The sequence below is a fragment of the Fopius arisanus genome, unplaced genomic scaffold, assembly GCF_000806365.1.
Source record: "Fopius arisanus strain USDA-PBARC FA_bdor unplaced genomic scaffold, ASM80636v1 scaffold00075, whole genome shotgun sequence".
NCBI classification, from domain to species: Eukaryota; Metazoa; Arthropoda; class Insecta; order Hymenoptera; family Braconidae; genus Fopius; species Fopius arisanus.
The window spans coordinates 375,051-390,175 of record NW_011887814.1 but is presented as its reverse complement, the minus strand read 5'-3'; the positions used below and the strand labels follow the sequence as shown (position 1 = coordinate 390,175).

The following is a 15,125-nucleotide window of genomic DNA, read 5'->3' as shown; positions in this document are numbered from 1 at the left end:
ATGACGTCACTTCCGGTCACGTGACCGAGTGTTTTTATGACGTCACTTCCGGTCACGTGACCAAAATTTTTGATGACGTCATTTCCGGTCACGTGACCGATTTTTTTATGACGTCACTTCCGGTCACGTGACCTTTTTTGATAACCTTTCTATGTTTTCCAGGGAGGAGTGCACAGCAATCGGCGAATTAGAAGGAAAAACCGGTGCAGACGTCTACTGCATGGATAGATGCTTGGTGTACCCCTCAGACTGTCCCACCAATCGCTGTCAATGTTTTTAGTGCCGCAACTTGGTTAAATAAAAAGAAATAATAATCCACTAACAAATGATGATAAATAAAAACCACAATATACATCTTACTTTGTAATTTCTTTATTATGACATTCTATATCTTTTCACCTTTTCTTTTGACAGCTTACAATTATTTATGCACTTGTTTATACGTATACGTATATTATATACAACCCATAGTCAACAAAAACGTGTCGATTAATTTTTCCATTAGGTTTATGTCGTTACATATCCATGTGACAATTTCAAATTGTTCTTTTTTCTTCCATTATTCGACGTTTTTATCAATCATTGAAGCGTCATTATCATGACAGCAGCTTTTAAAATGCTATTTTTAACAGACAATGTGTCATACTCATTTCGGGCACTCGATACTGCTCTATAACATTATATAATGAATTTTTGGTAAGTCTTCCCTTTCAATTATTCATCTTTTCTCGCACGTAGGATGATCCGACAATTGCACCGATCACTTCTAGTGCAATCATGACATTTTCCAAAAATTTCCACATAATTTCCGACTTGCTAATAACACTTTACAAAACTATATACACTAAAGCCCATTTTAACATTTTTTCCTCGAGTTTTTACGTTTTTTTTTTTTCAACATTTCTCAATTTTTGTTCGAGTGTAAATAACATTTATGCGGCAAATAATTATCATCACTGGATGATTATTCATCGTTAATGATCGTTCTGCAATGGAAATTTGATACAACAGATTTTATTCTCGACATTTCATGTCGTTTTAATCGTCCCAAATGATCAAACTCTTAATTTCCATTGAAATCTCTTATCAATCCTCAAAAATTGATTAATTCACCCTTCAGCGTTTAATCAACGGCAATGATAACACATTAGGCACACATCAATTATCAGCACCTATTTCACAATGAAAAATCTCCAATCGAACTGAATTAAATCGAACAAATGTATCCATTAATTGCTAACTGATTCATTGACACCTATTGAATTTAATCTACCCCTCCAGTGATGGACGATATTATCAATATTTTTATTCGCGTACAAAAATTTTAACGAAAATAAATATAATGGGAGCACAAGCGAGACGAAAACCTAGTCAAATTATTCATTTAATCAGGGACAACATTATGGCTAAATCAACGTATTTATATTACAATTGTTCACGAACAATCGACATAGGCCTAAATAATACTTTAAATCGTTTATTTTTCTCTCTCTCTGGTTTTATTTCTCAGGTACTTCTTAATCGAACTCGAATGCACTCCCCCAATACAATAATAAATATCTGGTTATCGTAAGTTTATCCAAATTTTTCTATGAAAAAAACCACTAGAATTCATTGAACTTCAGGTGAATTTGTTGAACAAATTGTCTTTCATTTTTAATCCCTGTCTGGTATTATTTTGTTTAATGAGGGGTGAGTACCAAGCACGTCCCTTCAATTATTCCATCCCATCAACTCAAAAAACATTTTAGACCATTTTCAAAATCGGGATCACCCCGCACCTCTCGCACCTCCTCAATATTTTTTTTTTTCTCATTAAAAATCTAGATCTAAATCTACAAATTGTCACCGCTAATGCGTAATATCAAGTCCTACCCACCAACTGTCAATTTTTCTTTCTGTTAATCATTAAAATTAATTTTTATCTGGGGTTGCTGTTTTTGCACATCGGCAAATATATATTATTCCTTTCTCTTAATCCCACGTTATCCTCAATTATCGTTAATTAATTAATAATTAATGTCCCTAAGATTAAAATCACTCTAGACTTAGATTGAGCTGACGATTATTAAGAGTCTGCTTTTAAGATAAATTTTTTTTCATTCTTTTGGCGTCTCGATTGCCAGCCTGTCTCATGCGTCAATTGTCAATTATCCCCTCCCCCATTCTCAATTAACAAATGATTCAATAACCAGATGAAAATGTTCATCAAACATAAAGACTTATTTTATAATTTTGTCCTTCAGATATTCTGAAATTGTCGATTTAATCCGCCACGCCAAATTATTATAAATCGTTCCATTTTACATAAAATTGCATAAACAATTCCTATAATTAATCGGCAAGTGATTAGTAAAGTGAGAAAATGATTAATAACAACTTTCGTATATTTCGACTTTTAATTCTTGTTTTTCTTTTCAAATGAGAATTTATTTTCTTTTTACTGTTTATTTTTTTAAATTAGCAATTAGTTATTTTGTGATTGAGAACTTCAGACTCCGGGGCAGTGGCAGTCTCTGAAGGCTCCGATCACTTATTAATGATTTCCTTAATCATTAATTGAATCGACTGAATTAGTCTCGAAAAAATTCTCGCTCGTTTACCTCAGTGAATTCGTTGACTATCAACATCAAGAAAAAATCTACCTCGTCTCTAATAATCTATTTCAATCTACAACCAGTAATTTTTTTTTTATTTATCAACATTTTTTTTAATCACACATACTCAATAGACACTGATTTCGCTGTAGTCTACTATCACAAAAGCCTTTAATCGATTTATCGACTGCAAACACAGCACCTAATTCACCCCAGAGGCACAACTAATTAATTATTCCCTCGCTAAAATTATTCCCCAAAATTTTCCATTGAAAAATCCCTAAATAAATAAATTATTTGCCCGAAAAACGATTTTTTTAGTGGATCAACGAAAAAAATTCTCATCTGTCAATTTTTCAAATTGAAAATAATCACGGAAAATCAATAATTTATTAACGAGTTTGGGAATCATTGAAGATGGGAACCCAAGGGGGAGGTCATGGGCTCATTAGTGACAGTCCACCTTGAGCCAAATCCTCTAAAGGAAAATTGTTAAATAATTGTTTGATTCCACAAACTTTTTTTCAAATCCCCCGGACGAATCCTCAAACAACATTACTAATTTTTCACCTAAATTACAAGCGTTTCACATTACTAATCACTAATTGAGAAGAAACATCACGAAGAATCTAAACACTTCTAAATTCTCTGTTTATTCAATAATAATTTTATTAACGATAATATACGCTTTTTTTATCATTGAGGAGAAATCTCCCGATTCAACACGAATAGATAATCCTTTCCATTATCTTAATTGATTCCTCTATTTAATTAATCATTAATTAAAAGTCGAAATTTAAAAACTAGCCATTTTCTCACTTTTCAATTTTCACTCAATTGATCAGATCCATGAAATTTAAAAAATGGCGGATTAATCGATTTTTAGACTAGTTTTTAGATAATAATTCTGTGGTTTTTCTCTTTGTGTTTGGTTAATTAGTGAAATTAATTGTTTTTTCCTACCTTTTGCCGATTGGACTGGGACTGGGGAGATGATTGAACACCTGAGACACGCGATTGACTGAGAGACCGCCGATGATAACTGCAGACACCTCCGAATGCAGCAAAAATTATTTTACAATTACTCCTTCTCCACGACGAAATCCTCGAAATTTGAATACTCTCAAGTCTAAAAATGTTCCTGTCTTAAGCACCTTTACAAGTATCCTAGGGTCGCGTAGGTCTTCACGTAGGTTGCATCCACTCTACAGTTTTCCCTGAAAAACCAAACCAAAAATATTAATTTACATTCCACAAATATTGACAATTCCTTTCCACTAATAAACATAGCAGAATAATTTCTTTTTCTCAGTGCAATATCTCAAAAACCCCGGTCTTTACTAAAAAAAATGTTAATAACCATTTTTCTAGCATATTAAATCCTCAATAAAAAACTTCTTTTGACATTTTCTCGAAAACCCTCTCATTCCCTAGATAATTATCTCATTATCCAGACAACGGAGAATCGTAGAATTGATAATAACGGTTATTGCATTAATTACGTAAGATAATTACTTGAAAAGTCTCTAATGAACTTACTCATCTTCCCACGGGCAAACTTCATTAACATTATTGTCACGTTCCCCTGGCACTGGTTCACTTGCCTCCTTATGTCCCTCAGGATCATTTTCACTGTCATCAGGGACCCAGACTGGAACGACTTGTGCTTCTTCACCAGAATCAGTCTCTCTTCCCTCGACGTGCTCCTCAGGTATTTTCGATTTTTCCTCCACCTCGGGTATCTCCTCGATTGTCTCAGGTATCTTCTCGTCGTCTCCATCGACACCTTCTCCAGTGATATCACCAACAATCGTCGAAATACTTATGAGAGGAGCTATCCCTGGGGCTCTCGATTCCTTCGTGTCCTCTAACTCTGAAGCGCTTTCCTCTGTACTCCAATTCTCAGACTCCTCTGGGACACTCTTGGCAACATCCAGTTGATGAAGCTGACAGAAAATACATTTACCCATTAATTCAATAGAATTCAGTAACGAATTCCTTCTTTTCATTTCGCGTCTTACAATTTTACTATTCTTTCATAATTGTTTAAAAATTTTTTTGGAATTGAATTTCCACCGAAAAAATTACGAGAATTGATGGAAAAATTATTGAAAAAATCATTTAGAACAAACCTGATGAACCTGATGGCCCTGTCCTCCGAGATGTACTCCAGACATATCAAAACTGTGCTGTGGCGATGGAAAATTACACGATGACACCGATGATCTGCTGGTATCAGCCAATTTAACCCTGGGAACTGGTCCCACTGAGTAATTTCTCGTTAAATTAGGACCAGCGATAGTAGTTGAATACTGAAGTCCACACGTTTTTCTCAATCTCTCTGATGCCTCGGCTATTGCTATACTAACATCCGACGATGAACTGCAGGAGTCAAACTGGGATGAATTTTTTCTCGATGCCCTTGATCCAGTGTCCGGTGGTAAATGAATTCCAGACCAATTTGATGGATCAGTCGAGCCTGATGATGTGCCTGCAATTGCGTCTGGCTCGTTGCTCGGACCTGGTGCTGCGTCCCACGGACATACGTCGTCCATAGGGCGAACCACTGATGTCTCGGTGCCACCAGCATCCCTGACAACACCAACTTCATTATGTCATTTTATTTTTTTAGCCATTTTTTCAAAATATTCCTTTCTCTATTAAAAAAAAAAAAAAAAAAACAAGGGGCTGTCAGGGATTTTCGGGGTTTAGTGATGATTATCTCCCGAACAATTGATCTCACAGAAAATATTATCCGTTCTTTTTTTGTGGAGAAATTTTACACTATGACTGGCAACATGAAAAAGTGAGGGTGTAGAAAATGTAATACAAAGGTCAGCATTTTTGATGGCTCGGTATTATCAAGGGATGAAATGGGGGGGTTTGGGGGAACACCGATGTATGGTATACATTGAGATAATATCGATAAAAAGAGATACAAAGAGAATTATATTTTTAAATTGAGATGTTTTCTATGCAAAAATTTCAGGGGTGAATTCCTGGAGAGATGTGGAGCCCAAACTGGTCATTGAATAAACGGAATATTGGAGATTAAAAAAAAAAAATTCCCGTCTATTCAATGAGATCACTCCACAGTCAATTCTTAAGAAGATTATTTACAAAAAAACAACGAAATTCACAGGAATAAATTTTGTAGAAATAAAAAGCCACATAAATTTTCATAAATTGATTATGAAAAACATAATTATAATAGACATTCATGCACAGAGAGCCCCGTATGACATCCAGACTATCACAATAATCTCAAAAAATACATGAACTGCACAACGATAATGTTTGGATAATTTCAAGGGAACAGACATCAACGATTTTTTTATAAATAATTGTCCCAATTTCAATTTTTTTCTTTCTCATCTCATTGTCATTGAGGACTTACTGAACACTACGTGGACTAGGCCTGGAAATGATCTTAGTGAGACGCTCCAGGTCTCCCCTGAAAATATACATTTTTCACTGCAGAATAAAGACAAAAATTTCGATTTCTTTTTTTTCAACAAAAATTTCGTGTTCATTCGACAGTGTTAAGTGTTCGCGAAATGTCACGTTGTTACAACAAATAGTTGTGATTATCGAGTCCATACCTGTAGGGAATATCAGTGAGATTCTGTTGGCTGAGGGAATGGGGTACTCTGGAGGCAGTAGTCACGTCACGTGTTCCACAGACAGCTAATTCATGAGCTGATCCTGATAGACTTCGATCACTACCCCTTCTTCTACCACTCGTTGAGCCACTCATGCTTGTTTGTTGCAAACCCATACCACCTAGTGTCGCTTTTTTCTTCGTTTGTCCCCCGAAATTAAAAAATCTGCAGAGGAAAATATTTAACGTACTTATCATCGATAGATATTTTGATACCACCGTTTCAGGAAATAATTTGAAATACACCAATTGCAATTGATGAATTTCTAGAGATAATGTATTATTTTATTCAAGAAGAGGATAACGTACCTTTTCTTTTGTAAAGGCTGTACACCAGCAGCCAGTAGATTTCTGTAATGATCAGACCTTATGAATCTAGGATAGCAGTCCTTTTTAAGTAGAAGTGTGTAGACATGCTCAGCAGCAGAATCGAATGTGAATCTGCTCGGATTCTTCATTTCCTGGTGGACTTTCTCCATCGTCTTGCCGTCAATGTTTATTTCACAAGGTGCGCCAGGTGCTAAAAATTCTCTATACACAAAAAAAAAACAAATTAAAACAGACATTCCAATCACTCACGATTCAATGCGAAAAAATAGGATAAAGATAAATGGGTGGTGCCAGATGGTATGACCCTAGTGGGTCTTTTACCAACCCTTTCGCAGTACCTACGCGGTACCCCAACCTAATTCCCTACCCGCACTTTTCATCTAACTACCTTATAACTAACTTCCACAGGCACTGGGTTCGTTTTCCGACGATGAAAAATTTTTCACCATCGGGACTCGAATCTGCATTACCGGGACGCTTTGGTCATAGGGCCAGCACGCTGACGACTAACCCAAAGACGTCCTCAATGCGAAAAAATAAAATCCATTCAATTACACTCAACAATTGACAAGAAATCTCACCGAAATATTTCATTGACTTTATCCCCGATGTGTGCCTGATTACAGTGCCTGAGATCCTTGACAGCCAGCCAAAACCTGATGTTCTCATGACTGTACTCCTTCCTAAGATAATTGGTAAACTCGAGTAATCCCGTAGGATCGAACATGAGCTCCTCCATGGAGATACCCCACCTCCTCACCCTCTTCTCCGTTGGCACCTCCACCAGAGGACTATTAAGCTGCCAAAATGACTGGTCATCCGTAATCCAGGGATTGGATGGCTGGGATGGTACAACCATAGGATCGTACTCCGTGTACGTCTCGTAATAAGTCCTTATATTTTCAATAGCCACCGATACTTTAGTACGAGTGCGTGTCAAGCTGTTTCTCAATAACTCAACCTGCAATTCAAATAAAATCATTGAAAATATATTATTTCAATGAATCGACCAGCATAAATAGATGATAAATTACATCGCGCTGGAGATCATTGAGCGTTCGCTTTCTTATCGGTAATTTAGCACCGGGTCTTGCTCTTGTTGGAACAGGAACTACCTCGAGACTGCTTGGACATCCCGGTGGAGGTCTGTAGACCCTCCAGAATGCCCGCTCCTGCGAATCACTCACTATTTTATCACCCTTCTTGCGATCCTTGGAGAGACGCACTTGCTCTTCTGCTTGCATCTGTATTAACTCCCACTTGTTGGCTAGATTTTTTCTCAGGCTGTTCAGTGCTTCCTGCATTTGAAAAATACTGATTGAGCGAGCGTTTTTTTTTTCATGATTGATAGCGACTTATTTTTTATTCAAATCGTTTTTTTTTTAGTCAAATCAATTTTTTAAGTTGATTCGAATTAATTTTCCAACTTGATTCAAATCAATTTTTAATTATGTATACATATATTTGACTCACGATCTCGTATTCCTCAAGTGCGTGACGTTGTTTGTTTCTTAATGTGCGTTTTGCTAAATATATTGCGTACTCGACGTTATCAGGTGTCCGGTGCTGCCAAGGCCAATAATACGGTGTCTAAAAATGTATTCATTATTTTTATATTTCACTCCAAAAAGTCAATGATAAAAATTAATTACGCGTGAGCGACTCACCTGAAATCTATAGAGGGAACTGTCATCCTTAACAGTCAGAGTTTTGGAATCATTCACTGGGAAGAAATAACCGTATTGGCATAGCTGATTGGCTAGATGGACCGCCTCTGTTGTAGGAGATAATAAAAAAAAAAAGAAAAGAAAAACCGGGTACATTAATTTTTCATTTCTCTGAATTAATGGAGAATGAGTGAGTCAGTAATTACCGGTTTCATCGATCGAGAGTCGGTCTATCAGCCACTCTATGAGATCGTACCCTGCGGAAAAATCAGAGATTTTTTTTTAATTCCCTTTCATTTCTCGTACACTTGAAACCGAAGGGTCTTCATTAAGAACGAATGACTTCAATTAATTTTAATGATGTTACCCATGAATGCCGAAGGAATCGACGTGAGAAATTGTTTCTGGCTGCCAACTGGCACACCGTTCTCCGCGTCTTGCATCTTCTGCACCAGCCCCTCCATCTTTCAAAAAAATTTTTATTTTTCAATATTTTTCTCCATTAGATAAAGAATTAACGATTTACCTTATCGAAGGCGCAAGGTCTGTGTACACGTGGTACCTTCTCCTTACGTTGTTGAGTGCTACCTGCCTCCATCGCGTACGAGGTGGCCCACCTCTTCGCTTGCACGATCGGTGACGATTACGATGGCGGAGGGGGCTGGGGAGCTGGGCCGGAGACGGGCCTACCCGAACTCCATGGGGCTCTGGCCCCATCCCATCACTCCAGTCACCCCCGCACGCCCACTGTAGCAAAAAAAAACAAAAAATCGAGATCACAAACGAGAGTTCACAGCCCTGAAGATGCAAAATAATTACAAATGATCGGCGCCATGCTAACGGATAAAATCAAAAAAATACTTGGCGCATGCCTTGACCGCACCTCCACCGGAGAAATTGTAGATAATCGGTCAGAATGCACTCAATCAAATTTTCACGATTTGGCTTTAACACGAGAGTTAAATCGAGTCTCTATCTTCAGGGATCTTCGAGATATCGCCGGTCGAAAATCGAAATTTCCGCAACGCGTTTTGCGGAGGTAAGAGTAGTTTTCGGTGAATATCTCCAAAATTGAAGGAGACAGTGAAATTTTCATTACGACCTTTTTTGTAGCATTTAATGAGTTCTGAAAAAAAGATTCTAATGAAAATTTATGTTTTAAGTCAGGATTGCGAGATATTCATTGAAAAGTGATCGGGAAATCGGGATGAGTCTCACCACTGCATTATCGTTTAGAATAATAACCTCAGATATATCAAAAGAGATTTATATGAGACACATGAGTCTCTCTGACCTTTACCCCCGCTAGATTAAGAATAAGAGACGAACCTGCGGAAAAAAAAATCCAACGCCCACTGAATGTTACCTTCCGCAATCTCATAAATGTAAGAATTTATTAAAACTAATAAAGAGAGAATGAAACCGAAATGACTCCTGCATTTTTATACCACCAACGAGGTCTCACTAATGATACCAGTGTGAAAAAAAAAAATCGTGTGGGTGAGGTAACGGTGTACCATAACCCCTCGAGACGCAAATTGTTGACAAAGGGAAAACAAAAAAAAATGTCCTCTCCAGACTTTTTCCTCTCTCCCTCATCACGGTTTACTTGGAAAACGGTATTGTCGAGTATTTACCGAAAAATGTAATAAAGTGGTGTTTACCGAGACGAAGTATGAAAACAGAAAAATTTCCATCGAATAAATGACGCAGCCGGAAAAATCACTATCCCAAATATTGCACCTACCGAATCACAAAGTGGCCCAATCAATAGATCGGGAAATTTCAGTGGAAATTAAAAAAAAGACAATCCAATTTACCCCATTATTTTTCAAGTTACGAGGGAAAAACAATTCCAGGTAAAAAGCGTTTTTCGGCTGTAACTGGAGAAATAACGGCGCAAATTGGGTCGTCTTTTTTTTAATTTCAGCTAAAATTTTCCGATTTGTCGATCGGGGTCACCGTCGATCCGGTGAAGTCGCGCGATTTTCAGTTTGAAAATGAAAAAAAAAATGAGAAAATCAGTGAGAAACGGGGAAAACCGAAGAAATCACAAGCAGAAGTTGATACGTAGGTGGAACAAAGATATCCGGCGGTATTGATGAGTATCCGGCAATTCCAACTGGAGTAATTAAGCGCGTCAGCAACCGGATCGCTAGACAAACGTCAGCTCAGCTGCAATGGGTAGAGGATCTACCTCCCACACCCTTCCATCAACTCCTTTTCTAGATGAAAAAGGGAGTGAGCATGACAAAGTGGGTGTATACGCCACCTGGAGAAATTTTATCCATTGAAAAACCTGTATATAACACCGAGCGATAAATTTCCACCATTTTAATTCAACGCCATCGATTCATAAATATTCATTCCACCCCATATCCAAATTTATCAAAGAAAAAATTCTTTTCGATATATTCCATTCATCTCAATGACATCGCTATTTATCTCATTGTCCAACAATTGGCCGGAACCGGTAGAAATCTACTGCACTATCCGCCCGCCGCCATTTTGTCAATTTAACAATGCGCACTTGAAATCCAGATGGATGAAATAAAAGAGAAATCAGACGCACTCGCCATTTAACTTTTAAAAAGTTCTTGCCGCATCCCCGGTTTGTCTTCCTGGATGAGGAACTTTTTCACCGGAATAAAATCACCATTTCAATTTCTCCCCGCTGTGAACAGAATTTATTTTTACCCCAAGTAACAAAAGATTCGAAAATGTAATTCGAGGACTTGAAGTTTTGTGTTTTAAGGGAGTAACGGAAATGAAAGGAGTGAAGTCAACTTTAGATTATTCCGCTGCATCATTCAATAGTTTCTGCATTATCCGGCCGCCTAACTTTTTCGCCGCAGGTTGTGAATTTTTTCTCTTCTTTCGTGCAATAACACCAAACGAAGAGGTAAAATTCAACTGGATATTATTTCATGTGCACTCGTTTCATCATAATTCACTGCAGGCGGAGGATAAAAAATTTGTCGCGGAATTCGTGCTCTCCGAGCGAATGAAGAACAATCGGTGCGGAATTTTTTTCTCTCCGGACGAATGAGAAATGCTCGTTGAATTTTTCTTTCCACCGGTTGTTAAAATGCTGGGATTGAGGGAAATGAATGCAAATTAAAATTATTTAGATACGGAATCTTGGGGAGATATTTTCTATTTTGATATTCAGGTTGAGTTCACTAAGTGCATTGGCTTACGCCAGATTTCAGAGCTTTGTCGTACATGTGATGGGGTTAAATCCAGCGACTCTAGTATCAGGTTGACCCACTAGATATTGCATTACATCCATTACGTATTCATCGTACAGATATCCTCGCGGTATAGTCGATCAACGCCCAGTGGCTCTTAAGACAGTATATAGTAAACTACATACCAGAGCGTTCTGGGAATTTCTCCAGATGGAATATACACCCAATACCCAACTGTCATCCTCATTCCCGAGGCGATATCAACCGCACGAAAGCTCTAGAGTGGGTGGAGATAGAGGAAAAAAAAAAATAAAGAATAAGGAGAAAGTAGAAAATACTTCATTCCAATGAATTTTATCGAGGGTGGGATTATTGGATCGGAAGAAAAATTTTCCATAACCATATCTAAAAAAAAGTATGACCTATTTGATGAGAATTTGAGACGTGTCCTGGAGCGAGTATTGACCGCGCCTCTCACGTCCGAAAACTTCGGCAGACTACAACTCGAAAACTAAGAGAGGGAAAATAAATCTTTTTTTTTCATTCTCGAGTAAATTTCATCAGCTTTCCAATGGCACTATTTTCAACTCCGTATCACGAGCAGTTGGCGGTATATCGGCGCAATGATTCAATGGAGAAACATCCGATGAGTCTCATCACGTCTTTACGACTCAACTTCCGCTGGGTGTGCATCAGCGTAAAGCAAAATGAATGTTTTTATTTCGGGTAAAATCGATAGCTACGTTCTTGCAACCCATACAATCGCACACACAGGAAATTCTATTTTATTTGAGTGGGTGGGGCGTAAGTCAAAGAGGTAGGGGTGTTTTGCCGGAAGCATCGAAATCAGTACCAAGGTCTCTTTTGGATTATATCGTACGAGGCCAAATGCGTACAAAACGTGACGACCGACTGAACTTTCACGCTTTAACCTACGAACCTTAACGCCACTCTCATCGTTACGTGCCAACGAATTTTTTTTCACGTATGATGGCTTCCGTTTCACTCTTCAAGGATTTTATGAATCAAGAGAAATTATTCTCAATCTCGAAAAAATACCATAAGGGTTAAATTTTTTTCCGACTATTATTTGTGGGTGAATTATTTGAAAAGAAAAGGGTTAACCTCAAAATTTTCTTTGACTCATGAAGAAAGTGTTTGAGAATTGGTAAAAGTCGGACGCAAATGAGATTTCAAGCTTTTTCAAAGGTATTGACAGGATTTACATCAACCTAGAGCCGTGTTTATTTATTGGGTTAATGAACCCTCAACTTGGCGCACTATCAATGTGTACATTGTATCGCCATTGACATCGATGGTGGCGCCTTTGAGTAAAAGAAAATCCGTTCAACTATACACCGAATAATCTCCTATAAAATTTATCCCAATCCTTCCATATCCCTCACTTTTCCAATAATTTTTCCGTGATTTTCATCATATTCAATTTGACGCATAAATTTTTCCGCAAATTCAGTTTACAGGAAAACTCTCAACGCCCATTTAATTTTCCAGAAAACTTCGCAAATTGGAGAATTATGGGTTCCAGGGATTATTCAAATGGGGGATTTTATTTTATCTGGGGTGACGTGCGAAAGCCAAAGGGTGTAAAATGACCCTGTTAACCGACCCCCGGGAAATTCCTCTAATCAGATATCTCAAAAACCCTCAACTTCCTAATTCCGGATTTTCCCAACCCTCGATGAAACGCTCAAACCCACCCCATCTTGCAAATGGTGAAATTTCCGCTCCCAAAGACAGTCTGACGACCTTTCGATCTTCGATATTGCCGGCGGAAAAGTCGAGGAAAATTTGCATGAGAAATTAAAATTTTCCATTTCCTTCCAAAATTTCTTCCTCGGGACCCATTGATTTTCCTCCGATTACATGTTTTCCCTCACCATCTTTACAATTTTTCCGGAAAAATTTAATTTCCCATCCCTGGAAAATCCCCAATAAATTTTCATGGAAAATTGAATCTGCCAATTTCTGAAAAACCTATCTCCGAGACTCTACATGTCTATCTGATACATTTTCCCCCGAACTGCTCAAAGTTTTTTCTGACCAATGAAAATAGATTTTCCTGGAAAATAAAAATTTTCCATTGTCTCGGAAACCCATTCATCGGCGACCAGGCAATTTAATCGTATATGTTTTCCACCATAATTTATCCACTGAACATTCCATCCCAAAAGAGGAAAACCACCGTGAAAATCGGAAAAGTCGGATGAAAATGGAAAAACTGTTTGCAATCAAGAATTGTCTCCGCCAAATCTACAGACAATAATCCTCTTACCCCATCTCATCCACCCACTGCCTTAAAACCCCAAAGAACACAAGGCGAGAGAAAAATCCATTGAAAAGCTCGGAAAAGTCATTTTTTTAATGAGACGAAAAGCAGTGAAAAGCCTGCGAATTCAATCCTGGAGGCATTTTCCCATATCTCTGGGTCACCGGGGGAGTGATGGCACTAGTGTCGCATCATCCCCGGGACCCCCGAGCCACCAAACGACCATATGATTCCAGGAAAACAAAAAGAAAAACAACAACAATAGAAAGAAAAATGGATGAGACGAAAAAGAAAAAGCTCCATTCACCCGTTTCCCGCGTTTCCACATATCTCAATTGAAACAATAAATAGTGAAAAATAGTTTTCCGGTTCATTCAGTCGTCATTAATGGCAGTTGACACGCACAACCATTGAACAATAGACTACGCAAACTGAGGGGGTGGGGTTGGAAAAACTGCGGAAAAATTGCGGAAAATTGTGGGAAAATTCGATCGTTAATCAAAATAAAATCACAGAAAAACCGGGGAAAAGGGAAAAAACGGTGATAAAATAAAAAATCCATTCATTTTTTTTTTTGGAAGGGTTGGGGGTGGTTTTGAAGGATTACTTACTCGACGACACAGGACAGGTGAGCTTCATGGAACGTGCAGTGACAAGCGTTGAGCGCCGGGGATGATGTGAATTCAGGCCATTTGGAGATTTAATCCAGATAAATACGTGAGATAAATAGTTCGTCGAATCGATAAAAATGATTTAAAATTCACAGGATATCATAATGGAGATATTTCTTTTATCACATACCACAGTCACCCACCACACCCCAAATTCAAGAAGAGCCGAAAAAAAAAAAATATATATCCGCGAAGCAAAAGGTTGCGATTGGATAAATAGTGAATTGGCCGTCTACAGGGATAACTTCATTTCCCGAGTTTTCCTCATTTTTCCCGGGATCGTGGAAAATTTTTCGGGAAAGGGGGATGTTACAGGGGGTTGCACACACATCACAAACAATCGAGACGATTTATCACCGATTTTCTTTCGATATCTCAGGGGATTTAATTTTAAAATCAATGAAAAATTTGGGTTCAAAATTTTTCTGGGACTTTTATCATTCTCACGCCCAATTCAGAATTCACGAGGTAATGCCCGGGCCATTGTTTTGGGACATGTTGCGATGCCTTTTGGGGGATGAATTGTGCAATGCATCGAGATATTTTAACGTGATGTACCCGTTGTGGTGGTTTAGACACTGGGGATAAAAAAATTTCTACAATAGTGAGGAACTCCGTTGGGGGGATTTTGTCGGGTTTTATCGGATATTTACGGAAATACTCGGATGGTGGGTGAATCGCGTGCGCGATGAAATTCCAACCCCCCACGCATTTTCAACCC

The 15,125-nt window shown here is 38.0% G+C and overlaps 2 protein-coding genes across 5 annotated transcripts in view; one reads left to right on the top strand and one right to left on the bottom strand.

The window, feature by feature from the left end:
* The window catches only part of LOC105269855 (uncharacterized), a 5,952-nt gene extending 5,591 nt beyond the window's left edge, over nucleotides 1–361 (top strand). For both annotated transcript variants that reach the window (XM_011310423.1, XM_011310424.1), the window contains exon 8: nucleotides 163–361. In XM_011310423.1, coding sequence (XP_011308725.1) covers nucleotides 163–280 — 118 coding nt within the window. In that variant the 3' untranslated portion in view covers nucleotides 281–361. The remainder of the gene's footprint in view (nucleotides 1–162) is intronic.
* A 2,564-nt stretch (nucleotides 362–2,925) lies between these two features.
* On the bottom strand, nucleotides 2,926–14,962 carry LOC105269851 (regulator of G-protein signaling 11). Of its 3 annotated transcripts, XM_011310415.1 has the most exons (15): nucleotides 14,535–14,962; nucleotides 14,345–14,366; nucleotides 8,782–9,002; nucleotides 8,623–8,719; nucleotides 8,462–8,512; nucleotides 8,256–8,362; nucleotides 8,062–8,178; nucleotides 7,623–7,886; nucleotides 7,170–7,549; nucleotides 6,568–6,789; nucleotides 6,200–6,424; nucleotides 5,995–6,051; nucleotides 4,730–5,189; nucleotides 4,137–4,543; nucleotides 2,926–3,814 (listed from the first exon to the last, which is right to left on the bottom strand). In XM_011310415.1, the coding sequence occupies exons 3-15, from the start codon at nucleotides 8,851–8,853 to the stop codon at nucleotides 3,754–3,756; spliced, it is 2,520 nt and encodes an 839-aa protein (XP_011308717.1). In that variant the 5' UTR covers nucleotides 8,854–9,002; nucleotides 14,345–14,366; nucleotides 14,535–14,962; the 3' UTR covers nucleotides 2,926–3,753. The 3 variants fall into 3 exon arrangements, with proteins under 3 accessions (XP_011308717.1, XP_011308716.1, XP_011308718.1); XM_011310414.1 differs by having other exon boundaries at nucleotides 14,345–14,962; XM_011310416.1 differs by lacking the exon at nucleotides 5,995–6,051 and having other exon boundaries at nucleotides 14,345–14,962.
* Nucleotides 14,963–15,125: the final 163 nt, after the last annotated feature.

Excerpts from the sequence above, each read along its gene's own strand:
- LOC105269851 (XM_011310414.1), bottom strand. The coding sequence starts at position 8,853 with ATGGAGGCAGGTAGCACTCAACAACGTAAGGAGAAGGTACCACGTGTA. Across the intron at positions 8,179-8,255 it reads GTTCCCTCTATAGATTTCAG|ACACCGTATTATTGGCCTTG; the intron begins GTGAGTCGCTCA and ends ATACATTTTTAG. Across the intron at positions 6,790-7,169 it reads AAAGTCAATGAAATATTTCG|AGAATTTTTAGCACCTGGCG; the intron begins GTGAGATTTCTT and ends TTTTGTGTATAG.